At 40.2% G+C, this 25,212-nt stretch overlaps 1 protein-coding gene across 12 annotated transcripts in view; it reads left to right on the top strand.

The window, feature by feature from the left end:
- LOC116463552 (MBT domain-containing protein 1) overlaps nt 1–25,212 on the top strand; it is an 85,525-nt gene that overhangs the window by 22,669 nt on the left and 37,644 nt on the right. For 6 of the 12 annotated variants that reach the window (XR_004246713.2, XM_032146702.2, XM_058434704.1 and 3 more), the window contains 4 exons: nt 13,917–14,092; nt 18,657–18,796; nt 20,068–20,182; nt 21,636–21,718. Coding sequence is in view for 11 of the 12 variants with exons in the window: in XM_032146702.2 (XP_032002593.1) it covers nt 13,917–14,092; nt 18,657–18,796; nt 20,068–20,182; nt 21,636–21,718 (514 nt within the window). In the remaining variant the exon portion in view is untranslated. Of the gene's footprint in view, nt 1–13,890; nt 14,093–18,656; nt 18,797–20,067; nt 20,183–21,635; nt 21,719–25,212 lie in introns of all 12 variants that reach the window. The other 6 variants (XM_032146704.2, XM_058434705.1, XM_058434706.1 and 3 more) reach the window with 3 other exon arrangements.

Genomic DNA, 25,212 nt, shown 5'->3' with positions numbered 1-25,212 from the left:
TTTAGTAGAGACGGGGTTTCACCATGTTAGCCAGGATGGTCTTGATCTCCTGACCTCGTGATCCGCCCGCCTCGGCCTCCCAAAGTGCCGGGATTACAGGCTTGAGCCACCGCGCCCGGCCCCACAAAGATTCATTTTTTTCCTAGAATCCTTCCAGAGCCATCATCCGTCTTTTTCTAATACAATCTGGTTGCTCTCTAAACCCGCTATACAGCTGTAACGCTGAGACATCCCTTTATCATTGCTTTAGAAACTCTCGTTACCTCTGTGCTGTATTGAATCATGTAGTTCCTAAATCAGCCGTCTTCCTCTTTCTTGGTTACTTTGATGTTATAATGAAGCATATCTTCTAATCATCTCCTGAGAAAAAGTGAACATGAGAGCTAAGTTTTTTGAAGGGGCTTCAGGGGCATATCTGAAAATACATTTTCTACCATTAGACTTGATTGATAATTTGGCTGGCTATAGATTTTTTTAACAGACTTATTGAAGTAAAAATTGACAAAATTAAACTGCACAGAAACATAGGTGTACACTCATGAAACGTTCCACAATCTAGATAGCATATTCCTCATCTCCAAAAGTTTCCTCATGCTTCTTTATAACTCCCCTTTTCCACTCCTGGCCCCCACCCCATCCCCAGGTAATTATGATCTGCCTTCTGTCACTGTACGGCTAGTTTGCATTTGTAAAAAGAGTCATACAGTAAGACGTTTTTGGGTCTGGCTTAGGTTTATCCACACTGTGTATATCAATAATTCGTTCCTTTTTATTACCAAGAAGCAAAATGAAATCATTGTATGGATGTACCACAATTTGTGTAATCCCTTATTGATGGGCATTTAAACTGTTTCCAGTTTGGGGCTATGATGACCATTGGTGTTTATGTCTTTGTATGGGTATATGCCTTCATTTCTCGCAGATATATATCTGTGAGTGGAATGGATGGTAAGTGGTTGTTTAACTTTTTAAGAAACCGCCTGCTTTCCAACATGCTTGTACCATTTTACATACCCATCCACAATGTGTGAGAGTTCCATTTGCCACACTGACTGTAGAGGACTTTTATAAATTTTAGTCATTCTAAGAGGTGTGTAACAGTATCTCGTGGTTTTAATTTGCGTTTTCTCAATGACTGCTGATGTTGAGCATCTTTTCATGTTGTTACTTGCCATCTGTATATCTTTGAATTTCTGTTTAGATCTTTTGCCCCTTTTTATGAATTGGGTTATTTCAGTCATTGAATTTTGATACTTCTTTTATGTTTCTAGATACAAATCCCTTATCAGATCTGTGATTTGCAAATATTTTTCCCAGTCCGTGCTTGTCTTATTCTCTTAAACATTATCTTTCAAAGAGCAGAAATGCTTCATTTTGACAAAATGTAGTTTATGAAATTTTTTCTTTTTTCTTTTTTTTTTTTTTTTTTGGAGACGGAGTCTCACACCATCACCCAGGTTGGAGTGCAATGGCACGATCTTGGCTCACTGCAACCTCCGCCTCCTAGGGTCAAGCGATTCTTCCACCTCAGCCTCCCAAGTAGCTGAGATTACAGGCACCTGCCGTCATGCCCAGCTAATTTCTGTATTTTTGTAGAGACAGGGTTTTATTATGTTGGCCAGACTGGTCTTGAACTACTGACCTCAGGTGATCTGCCCACCTCAGCCTCCCAAGTGCTGGGATTATAGGCGTGAGCCACTGTGCCTGGCCAAATTTTTTTTCCTTTATGGGTTATATTTTTTTGTCATAGCTAAAAACATTTTGCATAACACAAGGTTGTTAATATTTTTCCCACAAGTTTTATAGAACTCTTACATTGGCCGGGCACAGTGGCTCACGCTTGTAATCCCAGCACTTTGGGAGGCCGAGGCGGGCGGATCACGAGGTCAGGAGATCAAGACCACAGTGAAACCCCGTCTCTACTAAAAATACAAAAAAAATTAGCCAGGCGTGGTGGCGGGCGCCTACATGTAGTCCCAGCTACTCGGAGAGGCTGAGGCAGGAGAATGGCATGAACCCGGGAGGCGGAGCTTGCAGTGAGCCAAGATCGCGCCACTGCACTCCAGCCTGGGTAACAGAGCAAGACTCCGTCTCAAAAAAAAAAAAAAGAAAGAACTCTTACATTAACTTACATTTAGGCCTATGAACTACTTTCAGTTGATTTTTATATATGACGTGAGGTATGGATCAAAGTGGTATTTTGGCATATGAATGTCTTAATTCTTCCAGCACCATTTGTTCAAAGACTATTTTTTTTCTCCACTAAATTGCCTTTTCAGCTTTGTCAAAAATTAATTGACCATATGTATCTATAGATATATAAGCAAACAGAGAGAGGTGATGGAGGTTCAGCCAGGGCCTGCGAGGGTAGCAGAGGCCTCCCTGCCTCGGGCCTTGTGCCACACCATTGAACTGTGCCACATGCTTGGAGGGCTGGAAGATGAACAAGACTAACCTTGATGAGCAATGCACAAAGTGGCATAAAAAACATAGGCCAGATGCAGTGGCTCATGCCCGTAATCCCAGCACTTTGGGAAGCTGAGGCGGGCAGATCACTTGAGGCCGGGTGTTTGAGACCAGCCTGGCCAACATGGTGAAACCCTGTCTCTACTAAAAATAAAAAATTAGATAGGCATAGTGGCACACGTCTGTAATCCTAGCTACTCAGGAGGCTGAGGCAGGAGAATCGCTTGAACCCAGGAGGTGAAGGTTGCAGTGAGCTGAGATCATGCCACTGCACTCCAGCCTGGGCAACAGGGTGAGACCCTGTCTCAAAAAATAAAAACAAAAACATAATGTCATTACATAGTGTGAAAAAAACACTGGGGATATAGATATCTATAGGTAGAGATATGTGAATCTATAGATATATATATAGACTGTAGATATCTATATAGATATTGGCATATCTACAGGTATGTAAATCTATAGATATATATATACATTCTATAGATATTTATATATAAACCCATATATACCCATAAATATACATATAGAGAGAGACCGATAGATAAATAGAGGTCTGTTTATGGACTCTTATTCTATTTCATTTATCTTTTTGTCTATATTCATGCTAAAACCCTACTGTCTTCATACTGTAGCTTTATAATATATCTTGGAGTCAGGAAGCTTTAGTCTTAACTTCGTTCTTTTGAAATTTGCTTTGGCTATTCTAGAGCCTTTGCAGTTCATATGAATTTTAGAACCAGCTTTTGATTTTTACCCAAAAATCTGCTGTGATTCTCATTGGATTGTGTTTAAATCATAAATCAGTTTGGGAAGGGCTGACATTTTAGTAATGTTAATTTTTCTGATCCATGAACATAGTACGTCTTTCCATTTATTTGGATCTTTTTAAAATTCTTTAAGCAACATTTTGTTATTTTCAAGATACCAGTCTTACACATCTTTTACCAGATTTGTCCCCAATTGTTTCATAATTTTGACTGTATTGTAAATAGTGTTTTAAAGTTTCCGTTTCTAGTTGTTTGTTGCTAGTATATAGAAACACAACGAATTTTTGTATATTAATACTGTGTCTTCCAGTTTTGCTGAATTCACTTATTAGTCCCAATAGCTTTTCATAGATACCATCAGATTTTCTACATAGATAATTATTTTGCCTGGGAATAAAGATGCATTTACTCCTTTTCGAATATGGATTCCTTTGTGTTTTGTGCCTTATTGCACTTGTTAGAACCTCTAGTACAGTGTTGAACAAAAGTGACCAAAGCAGACACACTCACCCTGTGTCCAGCCTTATGGGGGAACATAGGCAGCCTTTCACCATTAAGTATGATGCTAGCGTTAGGATTTTCCTAAATGCTCTTTATCGGGTGAGGAAATTTATTCCTAGTTTGCTAAGAATATTTTTCAGTAATCAATGTTAGATTTTTGTCAAGTGCATTTTCTGCATATTTCAAGGTGATTATATGGCTCCTCTTTGGTCTGTTAATGCGGTAAATTTATTGATTTTCAAATGTTGAATTAGTTTTACATTCCTGGAAGGAACATACTTGGTCATGCTATGTTCTTTTTATATATTGTTAGGTTCAATTTGCTAAAATTTTGTTAACAATATTTTCATCTAGCTGGGCATGATGGGTCACACCTGTAATTCCAGCACTTTGGGAGGCTGAGGTGGGTGGATCACCTGAGGTCGGGAGTTCGAGACCAACCTAACCAACGTGGAGAAACCCCATCTCTACTGAAAATACAAAAAAAAATTAGCCAGGCGTGGTGGTGTATGCCTCTAATCCCAGCTACTCGGGAGGCTGAGGCAGGAGAATTCCTTGAACCTGGGAGGCGGAGGTTGCGGTGAGCCAAGATTGCACCATTGCACTCCAGCCTGGGCAACAAGAGCGAAACTTCATCTCAAAAAACAAAAAGAAAAGTTGGTGTAAAGTCTGTAGTATTTCCTAAGTAGAATTCACCAGTAAAGCCATTTGAGCCTAGAGTTTGATTTGTGGGAAGATCTTTAACAAATTTAGTTTTTTCAATAGATACAGGATTATTCAGGTATGTTTCTTTGTGAGTGACATTTGGTTCTATGTCTCTGAAGGAATTTGTCTATTTCATCCAAGTTGTCAAATTTAGTGTCATAAGGTTGTTGATAATATAGTCTTTTTGATATTTTAATATCTGTAGAATCTGCAGCAATGTTACTTTTTTTTTTTTTTGGAGGGGGGACAAAGTCTCTCCTCTGTGGCCCAGGCTGGAGTGCAATGGTGCAATCCCAGCTCACTGCAACCTCTGTCTCCCGGGTTCAAGCGGTTTTCCTTTCTCAGCCTCCTGAGTCGCAGGGATTACAGGTGCACGCCACTACACCCAGCTAATATTTGTATTTTTAGTAGAGATGGGGTTTTGCCACATTGGCCAGGTTGATCTTGAACTCCTGACCTCAGGTGATCCACCCACCTCGGCCTCCCAGAGTGCTGGAATTACAGGCGTGAGCCACCACACCTGGCCTTGTTACTTCTTTCATTTATGATATTGGGATATTTGTGTCTTCTTTTTTTTTTTTTCTATCTCTTGATTTGAGGTTTATCAGTTTTATTGATCTCAAAAAACCAATTTTGTTTTCATTTTTTTTCCTTTTTTCTATTTTTAATTTCATTTATTTTCACTTGGAGCTTTGAGTATAGATTTTCTGGTAAGAATTTTTTTCTTTAGAAATCTGAAGGCAAGGCATTTATCAGTCTTGCTGTTGAGAAGTCCACTGATATTTTGATTCCCTTCTCTTTTTGTGTAGCATAGTGCCGAAGCTTTTAATACCAGTATTGGCAGAGTTCTGAATTTTTATAATGATGCGTGTTGGTATAAATTTTTTTTTAAGTCATTAAGCTGGGCTTATATGGTCTCTTTAAATGTGGATGCCCCATTTTGGTCTTGAAAATTTGTTTTGTTTTGTTTATTTTCTTTCATGTAACTTTGTTCCCGTCTGTTTTCTCTTTCTTGAATATCTCTTAATTGGATTTTGGATCTTCTAGATTGAACTCATTTTTTTCTTTCTTGTTGCCTAGCTTTTTGTCTCATGTATACACACACACTTGCTTTTTGAAAGATTTCCTTGACTTTATCATCCGTTTATTGAATTTGTTTTGCCATTTTTGTTTTTAAATTCCAAAGTCTGTCTTGTTCTCTGATAGTATCCTATTCTTACATCTCTGAAGAATTCGTTATTTTTTTTGGAGTTTTCTTATGCTGTTTGCTTTTCTTCTGTTTCCTATAGATGCATCTTTCCTGGAGATTTGTTTTGTCCTTTCATATACTTAAAGGCCTTAATGGTTAGGTGCTAAGCACCTGATTAGACTGTCTACCTGAGTAGAGCTTGTTGACTGCTGAGCTTCACTGTGGTGATTGGTTCCTTTTTAATATCTTTCCTTTGATGTGCTGCAGTTTTACTATGATCTGTTTAGATGTGGATACCTTTTTGTTGTGCTTAATTTACATTATAGTTTTATCTGTGAATTCAGGTTCTCTCTCTCTCTCTCCTTCACTCTTTTTTGGTGAGGGAAGGTCTCGCTCTGTCGCCTAGGCTGGAGTGCAGTGGCGCAATTGTGATTGCGCCTCACTGCAGACTGAATCTCCTGTGCTCAAGTGATCCTCTCTTCTCAGCCTCTTGAGTAGCTGGGACCACAAGCACATACCACCACAGCCGCCTAATTTTTTTTATTTTTATTTTTTTGTAGAGGCAGTGTTACGCTTTGTTGCTCAGGCTGGTCTCGAACTCCTGGCCTCAAGCTGTCCTCCTGCCTTGGTCTCCCACATTTCCGGGATTATAGACATGAGCCACTGTGCCTGGCCTAATTCATGTTCTCATTTCTGCAGAATTCTTAGCCAGTATCTAATTCAACATTGCCTTTCTCCATTCTCCATTTTTGCTCCTTTAAGAATTCTTATTAGACTTTTATTGGATCTTTACATTCGGTTCTCTTATTTTGACAGCTTGTTTTCCAGTTTTCTATTTTTCTTTGCTGCATTTTGAGTGTTTATCATGTATCTTCCATTTTTTAATTTTCTTTAGCCATGTCTAATAAGTTGGCGTTTGTTTTATATTGCTTATTTTTCAATAATATTTTTCTTATTAAACAACGCATAATGCTTATTTTATGTTCTGTCTCTGTCAATTCCAATGCCCAAAGTATTGGGGATTCTTAATCAGTTGTGCTGATGCTTGCTCATGGTGGATTACTTATTATGTGTTTGCTATTTGATCGTGTGCTTATACTTGATAAAATTGGTGGGAATGCTGAAAGGCCTGAATGGTAGGTGACTTATTTCCTGATCTAATTTAGGTTTGCTTCTGCTCGGTATCAGAGGGCACTGGTAGCTTGGAACCACTTTAATTTCTTGGCCTGGGAGTTCCCTGACCATAGAGGGAAGAGAAAATTTCAACCTCAGACTTAACTCCTGAGGTCAGGCCTGTGATTACAAAATCCCAGAGAAGCTTCTTCACCGAGAGCATGGACCTGAAATGCTCCCTTGCAGGTCTTTTGCGTGTAATCAGCTTCTTTCTCACTCATCCTTTTAGTGAAGTTACAGGCCCTTTCAGGGGTTTTGGTCTAATGTAGGAGTTTCTAGTTAAGCGCCCTCATAGTAAATAAAAGGTAAGTTTTACATAGGGTAAATCAATTATAGTTTATATATTAATATTTAGTTCACTGGTATTCTATCCTAATGTATATAAAAAAAAAGATAAGTCACTGTAGTGTTTGCAAGGGGGAAAAAGTACAAAAAAAAAAACCATTTTAGAAAACCACATTGCCTAAGTAGAATAAAGCTTACTAACCAGTGTTCCTTAGATTAGGAGTATGTCCAGGTATTCATTCCTGCAATACTTAGGACAGTCAGAGGCCTTAGGCTGGATGCATCCAGGGGTTTATTCCCCTTGTGTTGTGCAGATGATCATTTTCTGTGTGTGCTAGGACCATGGAAAAGATCAGAGAACATTTCTCTAAAACAGTCCTAAAAGATGCTCTAGAAAAGACTGCATACTGTATATTCCTCTTTAATCACTATAATGTTCATAAGCATATTAAAGTCTCCAGAAGACCTTGACGTGAGGAAAATTTCCCAAACATCTTTGACCATGGTACTTTTTTAAAAAATACTATATAGCCTGTAATTATTGAAAACAAAATATCTGTAATCATTGACCTCCTGAAATTTTAAGGCTATATTCCCTGAAAATAGAGTCAGAATAAGATATTCTGGGTTGACATTTAAGGGTCAATAATCTTATATTAGCTGCTAACCAAGTTGGCTATATATTATTAGTAGACAAGCCTATATGAAAACCATGGATATAAAAGGTCTGGCCAGGCCAGTGGCTCACACCTGTAATCCTAGCACTTTGGGAGGTCAAGGCGAGCGGATCACAAAGTCAGGAGTTTGAGACCAGCCTGACCAACATGGCGAAACCCCATCTCTACTAAAAATAGAAAAGTTAGCCTGGCGTGGTGGCAGGCGCCTGTAGTCCCAGCTACTTGAGAGGCTGAGGCAAAAGAATCGCTTGAACTCAGGAGGCGGAGGTTGCAGTGAGCTGAGATCGTGCCACTGCACTCCAACCTGGGCAACAGAGCAAGACTCTGTCTCAAAAAACAAGAAAACTATGAGTATAAAAGGTCGCCTCCAAATGGAGGTGAGCTGTATGACCCTATTAGAACGTAGAATCTAGCCAGTGTTTATTAAATGTGTAGAGCAGGCACTGTGATAAACAGTTCATAATGTCTTCCCATTGCCTCCAGGAAAAAAATCAATTCCTTATCCTGGCCTACAAGGGCCCTCATAATCTGTTCCCTACATCCTCTGACCTCATCTCCCATACCTTTCACACTGGGTGCCAGCCACACTGGCCTCCAAGTGTGCTAAGTTTATTCTAGCCCGAAAGCCCTTGTCTTGCACTTCCTTTGCCTAGAATATGTCAGCATCAGATGTTTAAGTGGCTGCCTTTTTGTCCTCATGGTCTTACCGCACTGAGATTGTTCCTCACTGCTGAATCTCAGCTAATCGCTCCTGCTTGAGTGACTCTACCCTCACACAGCCTTGCTTGGTTTCTTCCTACCAGTAGCTTACAGTCTTCCTGAAAACCATGGGTCTTGTCTGCTTTGTATGCTCTTCTGTCTTTAGCCTTGGTTACTATGAGACTCACAAATACTTGATAAATAGATGTCGAATGAGTAAGAGAAGAAACCCATAACTTGCACAAGTTCACAGCTAACAAGTATCAAAGTTGAGTCTTAACCCATATTTGTCAGAATTCTGTGTTCATAACACCACACTGTGTCTAAATGTGGTTGTCCCATTCCCTTCCACATTGTCAGTTCAAAGTGCTGTTAGAACTTTTCTTTTGTATTGCCTTCAAGGTCTCACTTCATCTTTTAGATCTCCTGATTGTAGCAAATCTTGATTCTTTGAAGATACCTTTGATGTATGGAAATACCTAAAAGTTATTCAGAAGCAAGTCTGCTGAGTCAGGTAGATGACCAAGCTAGGGAAGACTGATGCAGGGAACAGGAGGAATAATTCTGAAGTGACCACAAATGATAGGTTTTTCTTTTTAAAATTGTATCTAAAAGGCAGTACTAAAAGAAGTACACTGGCTGGGCGCGGTGGCTCATGCCTGTAATCCCAGCATTTTGGGAGGCCGAGACAGGTGGATCATGAGGTCAGGAGATCGAGACCATCCTGGTTAACGCAGTAAAACCCCGTCTCTACTAAAAATACAAAAAATTAGCTGGGCACGGTGGTGGGCGCCTGTAATCCCATCTGCTTGGGAGGCTGAGGCAGGAGAATGGCATGAACCCAGGAGGCGGAGCTTGCAGTGAGCCAAGATCGCGCCACTGCACTACAGCCTGGGTGACAGAGCAAGACTCCGTCTCAAAAAAAAAACAAACAAAAAAAGAAGTGTACTAAAAATGCCTGGGCTGTGGCAACATTATTAGAACATGTATATAACCTCCCAAGGGGACTTCTTTGGTAATGTAATATTTCCATTGTGTGGACTAAGAAATCAGTTTTTGTAGCTTTCATAGCTGCACCTGATACAACTGAAAATTAGTTTCCTGTCTCAGTGCAAATGTTTAATACCTGACAATGACATGTGGATGGTTTTATCTTGTCAAATTTTGGACAACAGATTTCAGCCTTGTTACTGGTCATGTAATACTAGCTTTGTTTTGTGGTCATTTAATACCAAAAAGAAGGTAGACTAGCCAGGAAAAAAAATCTTAGCTTAAAGTGTAGTGTGAGAGGATAAAGAAAAAACTGTATCTATATAGCAAAAGAAAAAGGATAGGTGCCAAATCTCAAAGATGCTTGAGTTGATAGTTTTCATCTCTCTGGTTATAACTCACTTAATGTTTTATAATGGTTTTGTTTTGTTTTCGTGTTTGTTTGTTTAGTAGAGATAGGGTCTCCCTATGTTGTCCAGACTGGTCTTGAACTCCTGGGCTCAGGCAGTCCTCCAGCCTCGGCCTCCCAGAGTGCTGGGATTACAGGCATGAGACACTGCACCTGGCCTGTTTGTTTTTTCTTTTTCTTGTTTTTTTTTTTTTTTTTTTTTTTTTTTCTGTTGTTGTTTGTTAGGTTTAGGAACATGAGCTGGGCCTCAGCCAGTGGCCCGTTGCCTGTTTTTATTTTGCATTTGAGATACCTTTCCCTTCCCCCGCCGCCGCCCCGCCCCAAGGACTCTTACTCTGTCACCTAGGCTGGAGTGCAGTGGCGCCATCTCAGCTCACTGCAACCTCTGCCTCCCAGGTTCAAGCAATTCTCCCCGTCTCAGCCTCCCGAGTAGCTGGGATTATGGGCGCCTACCACTACTCCCGGCTAATTTTTTTTTGTATTTTTAGTAGAGGTGGGGTTTCGCCATATTGGCCAGGCTGGTCTCAAACTCCTGACCTCAGCCTCCCAAAGCACTGGGATTACAGGCGTGACTCACCGCGCCCGGCCTCCCATTTTTTTTTGTCCTTTTTATTGTCTCCTGTTTTCTTTTCACTTCTCACAAAGCCTGTAGTTTTGGAATTTATTTTGGAAGTGGTTAGAGTAGCAATATTAGTTTTTTCTTGGGTTTTTTTTTTTTTTGTGGTTTGAATGAGGTGACATCTTGGAGGAGACATAAGACTAGCATTCACTAAAGATGATATAACTTCTTTGTATTTTTCTTTGTAAAGGAAATTTTTTTTAATACTTTTATTTTAAGTTCATGGGTACATGTGCAGGTTTGCTATGTGGGTAAATGTGTGTCATGGGGGTTTGTCGAACAGATTATTTCATCGCCCAGATACTAAGCCTAGTAGCCTAGTACTCATTCGTTATTTTTCCTGGTCCTCTCCCTCCTCCCACCCTCCACCCTCCAATAGGCCCCAGTGTCTGCTGTTCCCTCTATGTGTCCATGTGTTCTCATCATTTAGCTCCCACTTATAAGTGAGAACATGTGGTATTTGGTTTTCTAAGGAAATACTGTTTAGCTTGAGAAAATTGGGTTGGGTTTTAAACCATTGTTTATGTTTTTTTAAAAACTGAATAAATATATATGTGGAAATATTATCTCCTACAATTTTTGAAATATTTGCCATCTTAAAATTGTAAAAGGTAAAAATTTTCTTTTTTTTTTTTTTTTTTTTTTTTTTGAGATGGAATCTTGCTTTGTCGCCCAGGCTGGAGTGCAGTGGCACAATCTTGGCTGACTGCAACCTCTGCCTCCTGGGTTCAAGCGATTCTCGTGCCTCAGCCTCCCAAGTAGCTGGGACTACAGGCGTGCACCACCACGCCCAGCTAATTTTTGTATATTTTTAGTAGAGACGGGATTTCCCCATGTGGACTAGGCTAATCTCAAACTCCTGACCTCAGGCGATCTGTGGACTAGGCTGATCTCAAACTCCTGACCTCAGGCGATCTCCCCGCCTCAGCCTCCCAAAGTACTGGGGTTACAGGCGTGAGCCACTGTGCCCAGCTGAAAGGCAAAATTTCCTGTTAGACCCTTCAGAGCTCTTAGTGATTTTTTTCTTTTTCTTTTCCAACATGATAAAGTATCAAGCAAAGTGGTTCTTGGTTTTGGGTTTGAGACAGGGTCTCACTCAGTCGCCCAGGCTGAAGTGCAGGGGCACGATCATGGCTCACTGCAGCCTCGACCTCCTGAGGTCAAGCTATCCTCCTACTTCAGCCTCCCAAGTAGCTGGGACCACAGGCGCAAGCCACCATACTTGGCTAATTTTTGTATTTTTTGTAGAGATGGAGTTTTGCCATATTGCCCAGGCTAGGCTTGAACTCCTGGGCTCAAGCAATACACCAGCCTTGACTTCTGAAAGTATTAGGATTACAGATGTGAGCCATCATGCCCAGCCAGCAAAGCAATTTTTTTTTTTTTTGAGACTGAGTCTCACTCTGTCACCTAGGCTGGAATGCAGTGGCTCAATCTCGGCTCACTGCAAGCTCCGCCTCCCAGGTTCATGCCATTCTCGTGCCTCAGCCTCCCCAGTAGCTGGGACTACAGGCACCTGCCACCAAACCCAACTAATTTTTTTATATTTTTAGTAGAGACGGGGTTTCACCATGTTAGCCAGGGGATGGTCTCGATCTCCTGACCTCATAATCCGCCTACCTCGGCCTCCCGAAGTACTGGGATTACAGGCGTGAGTCACTGCGCCCAGCCCAAAGCAATTTTTAAAAACGTCTGTATGTTGGCTGGGTGCAGTGCCTCATGCCTGTAATCCCAGCACTTTGGGAAGCCGAGACAGGCGATCACTTGAGGCCAGGAGTTCAAGACCATCCTCGTCTACATAGCAAAACCCCATCTCTACTAAAAGTACAAAAATTAGCTGGGCATGTTGGCACACACCTGTAGTCCCAGCTACTCGGGTGGCTGAGGCACAAGAATCACATGAGCCTGGGAGATGGAGATTGCAGTGAGCTGAGATCATACCACTGCACTCCAGCCTGGGTGACAGAGCGAGACGCTGTCATCAAAAAAAGAAAGAAGAAAAGCATCCATATTTTCTGGATACTCCAAATTGGTCTAGAAGTTTAGTTTTAGAGATGAAAGGCAAATTTAAAAATCGTGTTTGTTATGTATATTTCACCACAATTTTTATTTTATTTTATTTTTGAGACATGGTCTCTCTCTGTCATGCAGGCTGGAGTGCAGTGGCATGATGTCAACTCACTGCAGCCTCCACCTCTCAGGCTCTAGTGATCCTCCCACATAGCTGGGACTACAGATGCGTGCCACCACACCCAGCTAATTTTTGTATTTTTTTGTAGAGTCAGGGTTTTGTCATGTTGCCCAGGCTGGTCTCAAACTCCTCAACTCCTCAAACTCCTCTCATCACTTCGGCCCCCCAAAGTGCTGGGCTTATAGGAGTGAGCCACCATGCCTGGCCCACAATTATTTTTATATGGTTTTTTTTGTTTTGTTTTTTTTGGTAGAGAGGGAGTCTCACCATGTTGCCTAGGCTGGTCTCAAATTCCTGGGCTCAAGCTATCCTCCCATCTCGGCCTCCCAAAGTGCTAGGATGAGGCTGGGTGCAGTGGCTCACGCCTGTAATCCCAACACTTTGGGAGGCTGAGGTGGGCGGATCACCTGAGTTCAGGAGTTTGAGAACAGCCTGGCCAACATGGCAAAACCCTGTCTCTACTAAAAATACAAAAATTAGCTGGGTGTGGTGGCGTGCGCCTGTAATCACAGCTACTCAGGAGGCTGAGGCAGGAGAATCACTTGAACCCAGGAGGCAGAAGTTGCAGTGAGCCGAAATTGTGCCACTGCACTCCAGCCTGGGCAACAGAGTGAGACCCAGTCTCAAAAAAAAAAAAAAAAAGTCTTAGGATTATAGGCATGAGCCACCATGCCCATCCCGTAATTAAAAAGAAAAAAGAAATCTGGGCGAGGCACACTGGCTCACACCTATCATCCCAGTGCTTTGGGATGCAGAGGCAGGACATCCCTTGAGGTGGGGAGGTGGCTCACATCCATAATCCGAGCACTCTGGGAGGCTTGGATGGGCAGATTGCTTGAGAGGAGGAATTAAAGACCAGCCTGGGCAACCTTGCAAAACCCCATCTCTACAAAAAAACACAAAATCGTTTATGGGATGGTGGCACTTGCCTGTAGTCCCAGCTACTCAGGAGGCCAAGGTGGGAGGATCATCTGACTGTGGGAGGTGGAGGTTGCAGTGACCCAAGATTGTGCCACTGCACTCCAGCCTGGGTGACAGAGCGAGACTCTGTGTCAAAGCATTTTAAAAAAAAAAGAAAAAAAAAAAAAAGAAAATGGTTATTTCTTAGGGCTGTGTTTTCATTTATCAAATCTCATTTACCAGAATTTGTGCTTGGGTCTTTTAGGGGGTGTGTATGAGTGTTGTGTCATGTGTCACTGGTTTCTCTACTTCAAAGACTGAACATTCTTCACGATCTGAAAGGAAAAGAAGAGATTCTTTCGGGATGTTTGACGGTTATGATAGCTGCAGTGAGGACACAAGCAGCAGCTCCAGCTCCGAAGAGAGTGAGGAAGAAGTCGCTCCTTTACCTTCTAATCTCCCGATTATCAAAAACAATGGGCAAGTCTACACATACCCAGATGGTAAATCTGGCATGGGTGAGTATTTATAACCTTCACCTGTTCTACAGCTTTATGTTTAAGGGTGTGTTTTCATTTGGTTTCTTCTGTCATTCCCCCTTCCTTAGAATTATTAAGGGGCAGTTTGAAGAGCTGACGTTTATAATTCAAGATAAGATCGCTGAGTTGGTGTTTAACTCTTTATTTTGCCTACCTCCTGGTGGAAAGCAAATACAACAAAATAAAAAACAGGCCAGTGAGAAACTTCATGTGGATATAAATTTAGTAATTACATAAGAAATGCCTCTAACTGAAAGTAGAAGTGCATAGGATCATGGGCTTAAAAAGTTGAAAGAGACATTAAAGGTTGGGCTCCCTCCTCTATATTAATTTCTTGTGATTTCTGTTTTAACATAACTGGTGCTTGGGTATTCTCTGACTCAGTAAGGAATTTCTTTCTTCCTAAAATCTGGCTTGAAAAAGAAAAAGGAAATGAAAAAGGAAGAAGTTTTATTTCTTAGTATCTCAAATTACTTAGAACTTAGTCTCTTTATTGAACCAAAATTTCCTTCCTCCAACTTTTATCTTTTGGTCTTAGTTTTGCCTTTTTAACTTTGCTTCTGGGAGTCTGGAAAGTTTTGCTTTTTAAAGCTACACAGAATAATTCTAATCCTTGTTCTGATGACGTCTTTTTTCTCCACAATAGAACCCTTTGTTCTGATTTATCTCTAAGACATACCAAGGAGCCATAGTTGCTTCAACCATTTCTCTCATGGTGTATCCCAGTGATTTAATTCTTTGATATCCTGGTCACTGTATTCTGGGGACACTTCAGATTATGTGGTAGTGGGGTAACAAGTCATCCTGATTTGCCTGGAACTGTCCTGGTTTTACCATTGAAAGTCCCACATCCTGGAAATGTGGGAACCAAACAAATGGTCATCCTGTGTGAGGCCAGAAGATAGTTCAACCTTTGTCTCCCCTTTTCAAGGCACTGTTTCCATTTGTGCCACCAAAATTGCTTTAGCTTTCTTGACAATGATGATGAACTTGTAAATAACTGATGTCCTTTGACCTTTACCACATGAACTAACCCAGTTTAAACCAGTCTTAGTGCGGTTAACTTTTTAAACCCAAGATGTAGGACTTTGGATCTCTCTATATAACCTTTTTCTTACTATCAGTCTTAGAAATTGTTGTTGTTGTTGTTGTTGTTGTTGTTGTTGAGACAATCTCACTCTGTTGCCCAAGCTGGAGTGCAGTGGTGCAATCTCGGCTCACTGTAGCCTCCGCCTCCCGGGTTCAACCGATTCTCCTGCCTCAGCCTCCCAAGTAGCTGGGACTACAGGCCTGCGCCACCATGCCTGGCGTATTTTCGTATTTTTAGTAAAGATAGGGTTTCACCATATTGGCCAGGCCGGTCTCAAACTCCTGACCTTAAGCGATCTGCCTGCCTTGGCCTCTCAAAGTGCTGGGATTACTGGGGTGAGCCACCACACCCAGGCTTTTTTTTTTTTTTTTTTTTTTTTTGAGACAGTCTTGCTCTATTACCCAGGCTGGAATGGCAGCAGCAAGGTCTTGACTTACGGCAATCTCTGCCTCCCGAGCTCAGGTGATCCTCTCACCTCACCCTCCCAAGTAGCTGGTACTGTAGGCACATGCTACCACACCTGGCTAATTTTTGTATTTTTTTCAGAGATGGGCAATTTTCACCATATTGCCCAGGCTGGTTTCAAACTCCTGAACTCAAGCGATCCACCTGCCTTAGCCTCCCAAAGTGCTGGGATTACAGGTGTGAGCCACTGCACCCTGCCCAGTCTTAGAAATTTTTGATTGCTAATTCTGTCATCTAATATTGAATGCTGTGTCATCTAATCTTCCAGTTTTATATCATTTACAGTTTTGATAATTCTGCCCTGTAGATCCTATTCTAGTCTTTTGATTAAAAAGATGAATAGCATGGCCAGGTGTGGTGGCTCATGCCTGTAATCCCAGCAGTTTGGGAGGCCGAGGCAGGCAGATCATGAGGTCAAGAGATCGAGACCATCCTGACCAACATGGTGAAACCCCGTCTCTACGAAAAAAAATTGAAAAAAATTAGCTGGGCGTGGTGGCATGTGCCTGTAGTCCCAGCTATTCAGGAAGCTGAGGCAGAAGAATTGCTTGTACCCGGGGGGCGGAGGTTGCAGTGAGCTGAGATCATGCCACTGCACTCCAGCCTGGCTACAGAGCGAAAAATAAAAAAATAAAATTAAAAAAAATTATGAACAGCACAGGGGCTGATAGAGAGTCGTGCAGACCATGTCAAAAAACTTCATTTATCAGGATTCACTGGGTGTGGTCATCCTCCAGTTAAAACCTACCTGGGTGTCACTGGGCGTGGTGGCTCACGCCTGTAATCCTAGTACTTTGGGAGGCTGAGGCGGGCAGATTGCCTGAGCTCAGGAGTTCGAGACAAGCCTGGGCAACATGGTGAAACCCCATCTCTAACAAAAAATTAGCCAGGCATGGTGGTGTGTGCCTGTAGTCCCAGCTACTCAGGAGGCTGAGGCAGGAGAATTGCTTGAACCCGGGAGGCGGAGGTTGCAGTGAGCCGAGATAGTGCCACTGCACTCCAGCCTGGGTGACAGATCGAGACTCTGTCTCAAAAAAAAAAAAAAAACAAACAAAAAAACTACCTGTGTGTCTTCCGCTCCAGCTGAAATTTCTCAGTCCTGTTATCAAAGCTACATGAGATTTTATCAAATGTGTTAGCTCCTGTTAGTGTGTATTCTTGCCATGGTTTGATTATAACATACCAGCCTAGTAATCCTATCATAAAAGGAAATAACGTTTATTGAAGCTTTGTGTGTGCTAGCATCTGTTTTAAATACTGGAGATATGCAGATGAACAACACAGAATAAGTTTCCTGTCCTGATGGAACTTGCATCCTACTTGTGGGAATTCTAGTTTGACATTGTATAATTTCTGGCAAAGATTCGCTGTCTCCTTGGGATCACAACTTTTCTGTCTAGGTGTTCAGAACGTTCTTTAACAATCTGTTCTAGAATTTTTGCAACAGAAAACCATTTAGTTTTTTCTCCCAGTAGATACCCTTTGTTCACCTGCAATCTTCTGGCACTTTTATCTTTTTTCTATGATTTCTCTTATATTTGTAAGTAAGTACAGTTGTCCCCTGGTATCCATGGGGGATTGATTCCAAGACTTCCCTCAGATACCAAAATTCACAAATGCTCAAGTTCCTTATATAAAATGGTGTGGTATTTACATATAACTTATGCACATCCTTCCATATACTTTAAATCATGTCTAGATTACTTATAGTTAATACAGTGTAAATGCCATGCAAATAATTATTAATACTATACTGTTTAGAGAATAATAAGAAAAAAACGGTCTGTATATGTTCAGTACAGACACAATTTTATTTTCCCAAAATATTTTCAGTCCGCTTTTGGTTGAATCCACAGATACAGAACCCATCGAAGCACGGAGCAAACCGTACCGGTTACACGACAGGCCTCTCTAGTTTACCTGTTTGGGTGGAGGCTTTAACTCACTAAAGCAGTTATTTGCTATGTTACTTTTTATCTTTTTTAAACTTCAATTCTTGTGAACCTTGTTCTAATTTTACCTTTCAAATTATTGTCTATTATGCAATAGTAGCCAAGAGTTCTCCTGTTTCCCACTGTCACTGATTAATAATAGAGCACCTACGTCAAACTTGTTTTGGTTTTTTTTTGTTTGTTTGTTTTGCTTTGTTTTGTTTTGATTCAGGATCTCCTTCTGTTGTCCAGGTGAGAGTGCAGTGGTGCAATCATAGCTCACTGTAACCCTGAACTCCTGGACTTAAGCAATCCTCCCGCCTCAGCTTCCTGAATAGCTGAGACTACAGGTGTGTGCTGCCATGCCTGGCTCTTTTTTATTTTTATTTTTTGAAGAGACTGGATCTTGCTATCTTACGCAGGCTGGTCCCATACTCCTGGCCTTGAGCCAGTTCTCCTGCCTCTGCCTCCCAAAGTTCGGGGATTACCGGCATGAGTCACTGCACCTGGCCTCTACCTCAGACTTTGAACCCATTCCTTTTTTTTGTACCCTAAACATAACTTGAAGGAATCCTCGTACAGCTCTTAGCATTTTTCCAAGTATTACCTCTTTTTAAGTTTCAACCTTTGCAGTATTTTCAAGGCCTGTGTTATAATTTGTTATTAATCCTCAGTTGTGTGGCACTTTTCATCTTTCATGTGTAATCATTTCAAAAGCTGGAATTTGTTGTATATGAAAATGCCTGGCACGGTAAGCACTAAGGAAATGTTGGTTGAATCCAGCGTATCTGCCCTGTTTCTGTTGACCTTTGTAAAGCCTTTCAGACCTCAAGCCAATATCAGACCTTCTAGAGCCCATCACCATGGCACAATACCAGTGTTCTCTCTGACTTCTCTGTGCAGGCTTCTTTATCATTTGTATAGGAGATAGAAGAAATATTCAAGGCAAATTTTTTAATTAAAACTTTCAGATGGCAGGAGAAATTATTTAAACTGTTAGATGAAGATTGATTTTATTATATCATCATAACACCAGTGTTTTTGTTTTGTTAATTAGCTACCTGCGAGATGTGTGGGATGGTTGGCGTCCGAGATGCTTTTTACTCTAAAACAAAGCGTTTCTGTAGCGTTTCATGTTCAAGAAGTTACTCGTCAAACTCCAAGAAGGCAAGCATTTTGGCCAGACTTCAGGTAACGGTACAGAAACTTTCTTACTTATTTCCATTATTTCTATGGCTTTCGCCATTTATCTGTCATTTGACTGTGATTCACTGCACTCCACCTCTGCCCACTCAGTTATCGTTTTATACCACATCTGGAGGAAACATGTGAGCCCCAAAGTTTGTTCAGCCTATAAAATTGAAAGACTGTGTTAAATGGATAAGGCATACTATCCAAATAAACTTATTTGCAGAAGTTAATTAAAATATCCTTTTTCCAATAAGTATAAACACTTTTGTATATACAGAAATTAAAGACATTTTCCTGTTTCCCCTTGTTTCCTTTTGTGTTAACATCAAGGTAGAGTCTTTCAACATTTGGGGGGAAATAATTTAATCTCTGGTTTTATTTTCTCATCGTCCTCGCTTTGTACTTTTTAGTACAATCCATTTGATACCTTGACCAAATGTATTTGGTTAATCCAACTAACCTTTTTGACAACACTCATGGTATGGAAAGAAAATCGTCTTGCTTTAAATGTACATCAGTGCCTACAGAATGACTGGAGACTTGACCATTTGACTAAGTTCTTACTATTGTAATGTAAACCACTTTTTAAAGGCATTAACTTAACTGATTTTTGCAGTATTTTTCTTGGATGATCACAGTCTTCTTCTCATTTATTGTGATCATTACATAGCACTGAAAGGGTTATTTAAATCCTCCAAATTAAGGAAATACATCACTTAGATGTATTTCTATATTTCAGATAGACAGTACCTAAAGATCCTGAGCAGTGGTCTGTACCCAAATGGATGGCAGTTTGTCACACTGTGAATTTGGCCCATGATCATTTTGTCATTGATCTTTTGCGTTAGCACTAAAGGTATAAACCTCAGTCACTTGCTCTTTGAACGTTAAATTATCTTCTCTTACCATATAAATAGCAATGCTTGGCAACCTGCATGAGTAAATAACCACTGGTTCTATCTACTATAAGAAAGAATCAAGTATCCACCACAGCCTATATTTTAACATCTTGTGGGATATAATTTTTTATTAACATATTAATTTGCGTATTGCTGTTGTAGTCTGTGCCAGCTCTGCTACCCATATTAGCTAACTACATTGTAGCAGAACTCCAGAAAAAAGTTCTCATGTTAAAATTCTTGTATGTTTCCTCTGCTTTAATAATTTTCTAAACCCTCAATGTTTACTTAAGCAGAATGTGTAGTATGCAGTCCAGTTAAATTGTGGTGGTGAGGGGATGAAAAAGAATCCTATTTACTTAACTTTTCTTGTTTTAGGGTAAGCCTCCAACAAAGAAAGCAAAAGTTCTTCAGAAACAACCTTTAGTTGCTAAGCTAGCCGCATATGCTCAATATCAAGCTACCTTGCAAAATCAAGCAAAGACAAAAGCAGGTAATATTGGTGAATCTGACAGAGATGAAATATTTGACATTGATTCCTTTAGTTTTAATTAATGACATTGTAATTTTGAATTCTGTTTAACTAAGCTGTTTCTATGTCCTGTTAGCACATTACGGCTCTTAGCTTCCTAATAGTTATTTTGATTTCAATAAATTACTCTAGAAGAGTATAGTTGCATACATAAGTTCAAGTGCTTTTGGCAATCTGCTTAATGTTTTTATTTGGTTTATTATTTACTTTTCATGTGCTGATTCTCTGAATTGTGAAGATATTAGGCAAAGAAATAGGACATTCAGCAGGCTTCAAAGGGATTGAGGGAAGAAGAGTATAAGAGGAGATTAAGGAAAGGACCATTTCCAATAGAAAGGACCATTTCCAATAGATTTTTTTTTGGAGACAGAGTCTTGCTCTGTCACTCAGGCTAGAGTCCAGTGGCGTGATCTCAGCTCACTGTAACCTCTGCCTTCTGGGTTCAAACAATTCTCATGTCTCAGCCTCCCAAGTAGCTGAGACTACAGGCGCACACCACCACACTCGGCTTATTTTGGTATTTTTAGTAGAGATGGGGTTTCACCATGTTGGCCAGGCTGGTCTAGAACTCCAGACCTCAAATGATCCACCCACCTCAGCCTCCCAAAGTGCTGGGAATACAGGTGTGAGCCACAGCGCCCGGCCAGAAGATTTTTAATAGAAGTAAATAGAAAGTGAAGCAATAAGAGAGTGAATAGTGAGAAGGGCACTAAGTGAGTGAAGAGAAGTGAATAGAAAGTGAGGTAATTAAAAGTGACATGGGGTAGGTATCTCACTGAGGTACATGGCAAGAACTGAATGGAAATAAAAGCACAAAAGCAGCCACAACAGTGTTTGTCATTCTGTACACTTCTCTCAACTTCTCTTTGCTCCCTTTAACCGAAGAGCTTTACCTCACTTCCTCAGGAGCATGTGTCATGTATAGAACAGTTAAACTCCTGGCCAGGTGTGGTGGCTGACACCTGTAATCCCAGGGCCAAGGCAGGTGGATCACGAGGTCAGGAGTTCAAGACCAGCCTGGCCAATATGGTGAAACCCCGTCTCTACTAAAAATACAAAAATTAGCTGGGTGTGGTGGCATGCACCTGTAGTCCCAGATGCTCAGGAGTCTGAGGCAGGAGAATCACTTGAACCTGGGAAGCAGAAGTTCCAGTGAACCAAGATCGTGCCACTGCACTCCAGCCTGGGTGTCAGAGGGAGACTCAGTCTCAAAAAATAAAGAAACTCCTGTTTGTTTGCAAATATGATATAAGCCAAAGCTCATGCTATTTAGAGAAGTTATTTGATCTTTACATAAAGAAAACGTTCTTTAAATGGGATAAATTTATGTCCTTTCACACATTTTAACAATGATAACCTTCTTATAAATAAAAGATTTGAGAATTGTAATATATCTAAATTTGTTTCATTTTAGCAGTCTCCATGGAAGGTTTCAGCTGGGGTAACTACATCAATAGCAATAGCTTTATAGCAGCTCCGGTTACCTGTTTTAAACATGTAAGTACAGAATTTCTCACCTTATTTTGAAGTACTTAGTCATTGTTTAAATCCGAAGGTACAGTAACACCTAAGCATCTTATCCTTAGAAGGTGTTTGTTTTTATGTCTTGTAATTGAAATGCTTCTTTTATTATTATACTTACTAATAGTTAGCAAGAACTTCTGTAAGTTTTGTAAGTACAAGTTTCCTATAAAGAAATTGCAGTTTGAAGTTATTTTCAACAGGGAGAAGTACTAGTCTTCTCTTATAAATACTAATTTTCTTTTATATTTATTTATTTTTTAAATTTTTTTGTAGAGACATGGTCTCACTATGTTTCCCAGGCTGGTGTCAAACTTCTGGCATCAAGCAGTCCTCCCACCTTTGCCTCCCAAAATGCTGGGATTACAGGTATGAGCCACCACACCCAGCCTCAGCAGATGTTCATATTAGGTTGAACTGCTGGCTTTGTCTGGGCACAGTGGCTCAACTGTATTCCTAGCAACTTGGGAGAATGAGGCAGGAGGATCACTTGAGGTCAGGAGTTCGAGACCATCCTGGGCTACATAGTGAGACTTCTTTTCTACAAAAAATGAAAGTAAATGAAATTGCTAGTATTGTGTATCAAAAATATGCATATTGACAATGTCATACGATTTGACCTAACAGAAACCATCTATTATATATGTTACTTAAACCTGCAATTTGACCTGATAATTCAGAAGAGGAAGGATCTTTTTTCTAATTTTTTTTGTCTCCAAATGTTAAGTCACAAAAACAAGGAACTGTTAGTAACATAGTATTGTGAGCTGAAATATGTGCTATATATGTATATCATGAGAAATCCTTTAAAAGGTTTTCTTTTCAGCAAGTGGATTGTTACAGAGCATTTAAAATAATTTAGAATTATGTTTAAAATTTCTCTGATGACAAGTTCTTTCCTTTTGATTATTTTATTCGTTTAGATTTAATTAATTCTGTCCAATACTTGTTTAACCTAACTACAACTTTAATTAATACTTAAAGGTCCTTTCTGCTGCTATACATGTTTAAGAAGAAAAGAGAATTTAGAAAACACATGAACTTTTGTTTGCACTTAACACTTTGTTAACTTAGGGCTCTAGGCCGGGCACGGTGGCTCACGCCTGTAATCCCAGCACTTTGGGAGGCCGAAGCAGGCGGATCACCTGAGGTCGGGAGTTCAAGACCAGCCTGGCCAACATGGTGAAACCCCGTTTCTACTAAAAATACAAAAATTAGCCAGGGGTGATGGTGGGCACCTGTAATCCCAGCTACTTGAGAGGCTGAGGCATGAGAATCACTTGAACCCAGGAGGCAGAAGTTGCAGTGAGCTGAGATTACGCCACTGCACTCCAGCCTGGGCAATAGAGCAACACTTAATCTCAAAAAAAAAAAAAAAAATTAGGGCTTTATTTTCAGATAACAGCATGTGAACAAAGCTGAGCATAGGTTCCTGTTGTAGAAATCTAAGTGAATTTTCACTGATTCATGGCCAGTAAAGGAGTTTGATCAAAGTCAAGCATGTTAATTTGCTAATTCTCATTCTTGAAAATACAATATGAAGCCCGTAATCAGTGACATCTTGCCTTAAATGGAATCTTATTTCTGTGTAAAGTAGGTGATTTATTTTGCTGTAATGTTGATATGATAATAGTGTCACATTTGTGAGAAATACTCCGTACACAGCAATAGCAGCTTTAAAGGGAGATCTTTAAAAAAAAAATCTTCAACTCTCTTCTCTTGGGATATTGCTTTCCTGAAGCTCAGAATTAGATTAAGTTCTCAGTTACAGTAACTCTTTCATCTCAGATTCCTGGAACATTTGTCTTTTGTCTCCTTCTGAATGGCCTTTCTCTCTTTTTGTATCTGTTTTTATATTATAAACCATATCAAACTGTTTTCTGTAAGTAGTCAGCGTATTAAAAAGAATGGCATTTCAACCCCAGAAGCATAATATTTTATTTTCTGTCCAAATCTTTGAATTGTTATACCATATTAAAGTTATTTATGAGGATATCTCTGTGGTAATAATGAAGTTGATTGACTTTGTTCAATTCTGCCTTTTTTGAGATTGAAATTTTCTATCAGGGAATCAAGCAGCTAACCTTACCACATGATTAATGATAAGAATGTGGAGCCTCTGCTTTCTCACTCAGAAGTGAGGCATCTGTTTCTCAATTATGTGGACCCAGTGCCTTCCTGTTCCATTTACCTCTCTGTACTGCCTTCTCCTTATCAAACAGGAAAAATCTGTCTTAGTAATTCCTTGGTATGTTTTTGTACAAAGAGCTTGCTCTCTTGCCTTAACTGGCGTATTCATTTGAAGCCATTTTGTTAAGGGGGCCACACTTCATGCTGCACTTGATTTTGTCCTTTAGAGTTGACTCTTCCTGGTTGTCCCCTCCAAAACAGTTTTCTGGGTCTCTAAGGAGAGTTACTAGATTTGTCTTTAGAAAACCTATAGTCAGGAGCTACTAGGAGTACAAGATCCTGCCTTGTATCATCAAAGTCTTCTAAGACTTGACACTTGCTCTGAAACCGGTTCATTAGTCAGGAAGGCCTCTTTGTTCCAGACTCTACACCTGCCTTCTCTTCTACTTGAGTACAAGTCGGGAGCCTTTCCTGCTCGTAGGGGATTCTTCTTCAAACATAATTTGTGAAAGAACACCCAGCGTGTAACATGTAACACGGAAGCAGAGCTGTTGTGATTGAATCAGGAATTGGGATGGGGACGCTGTCAGAGCCCTGGCTTCTTTAACTTAACCCAACCTCTTCTAGAATAAGGATCCCAGATAAATACTTTCTGTTTTCCAGCACATAGATATTATTGTGATTAGTTCTAAAATCATCGAATTTCAAGAATGTAATTCTTCTTTCCATGGTCTGTCTGTAAGCTTCTGAGAATGAACTTTCTACAGAGTACATCATAGGACTATATCCTTTTTGATAATTCCTGTAACTATTCATAGTGGCTTATCCCTGGTCACTCAATTACAACAGTATTGGACAATTTTTTTTTTTATAATCAGCAATGGAAATCAAGCCCCCGTTGACATTTAATATATCTACTTAGGCTGGGCACAATGGCTTACACCTGTAATCCCAACACTTTGGGAGGCCAAGGTAGTAAGATGGCTTGAGGCCAGGAGTTTGAGGCCAGCCTGGTCAACATAGCAAGACCCTGTCTCTACAAAAGTGTGTGTGTATGTGTATGTGTGTGTGTATATATATATATATGATGTGCATATATATACATATGTGTGTATGTATATATATGTGTTTATACATATATATATATACATACACACACACGTATACTACTTAAAAATCTGTATATTATGATTGGCTGATATGTCTTTTATTGTATCTAGGGGTTAGTTTTTCAGACCTTTTATTTAAGCATCATAATTGCCCTTTTTTTTTTTTTCTTTTCTTTACTTGCCATACATTGGCAAGAATTCCCCTTTTCTCTAACAAAAATCTTAGACCTC

This window comes from Hylobates moloch, unplaced genomic scaffold, assembly GCF_009828535.3.
Source record: "Hylobates moloch isolate HMO894 unplaced genomic scaffold, HMol_V3 SCAFFOLD_41, whole genome shotgun sequence".
NCBI lineage: Eukaryota > Metazoa > Chordata > Mammalia > Primates > Hylobatidae > Hylobates > Hylobates moloch.
The sequence above is the reverse complement of the archived record's forward strand: the minus strand, read 5'-3'. Positions and strand labels throughout refer to the sequence as shown.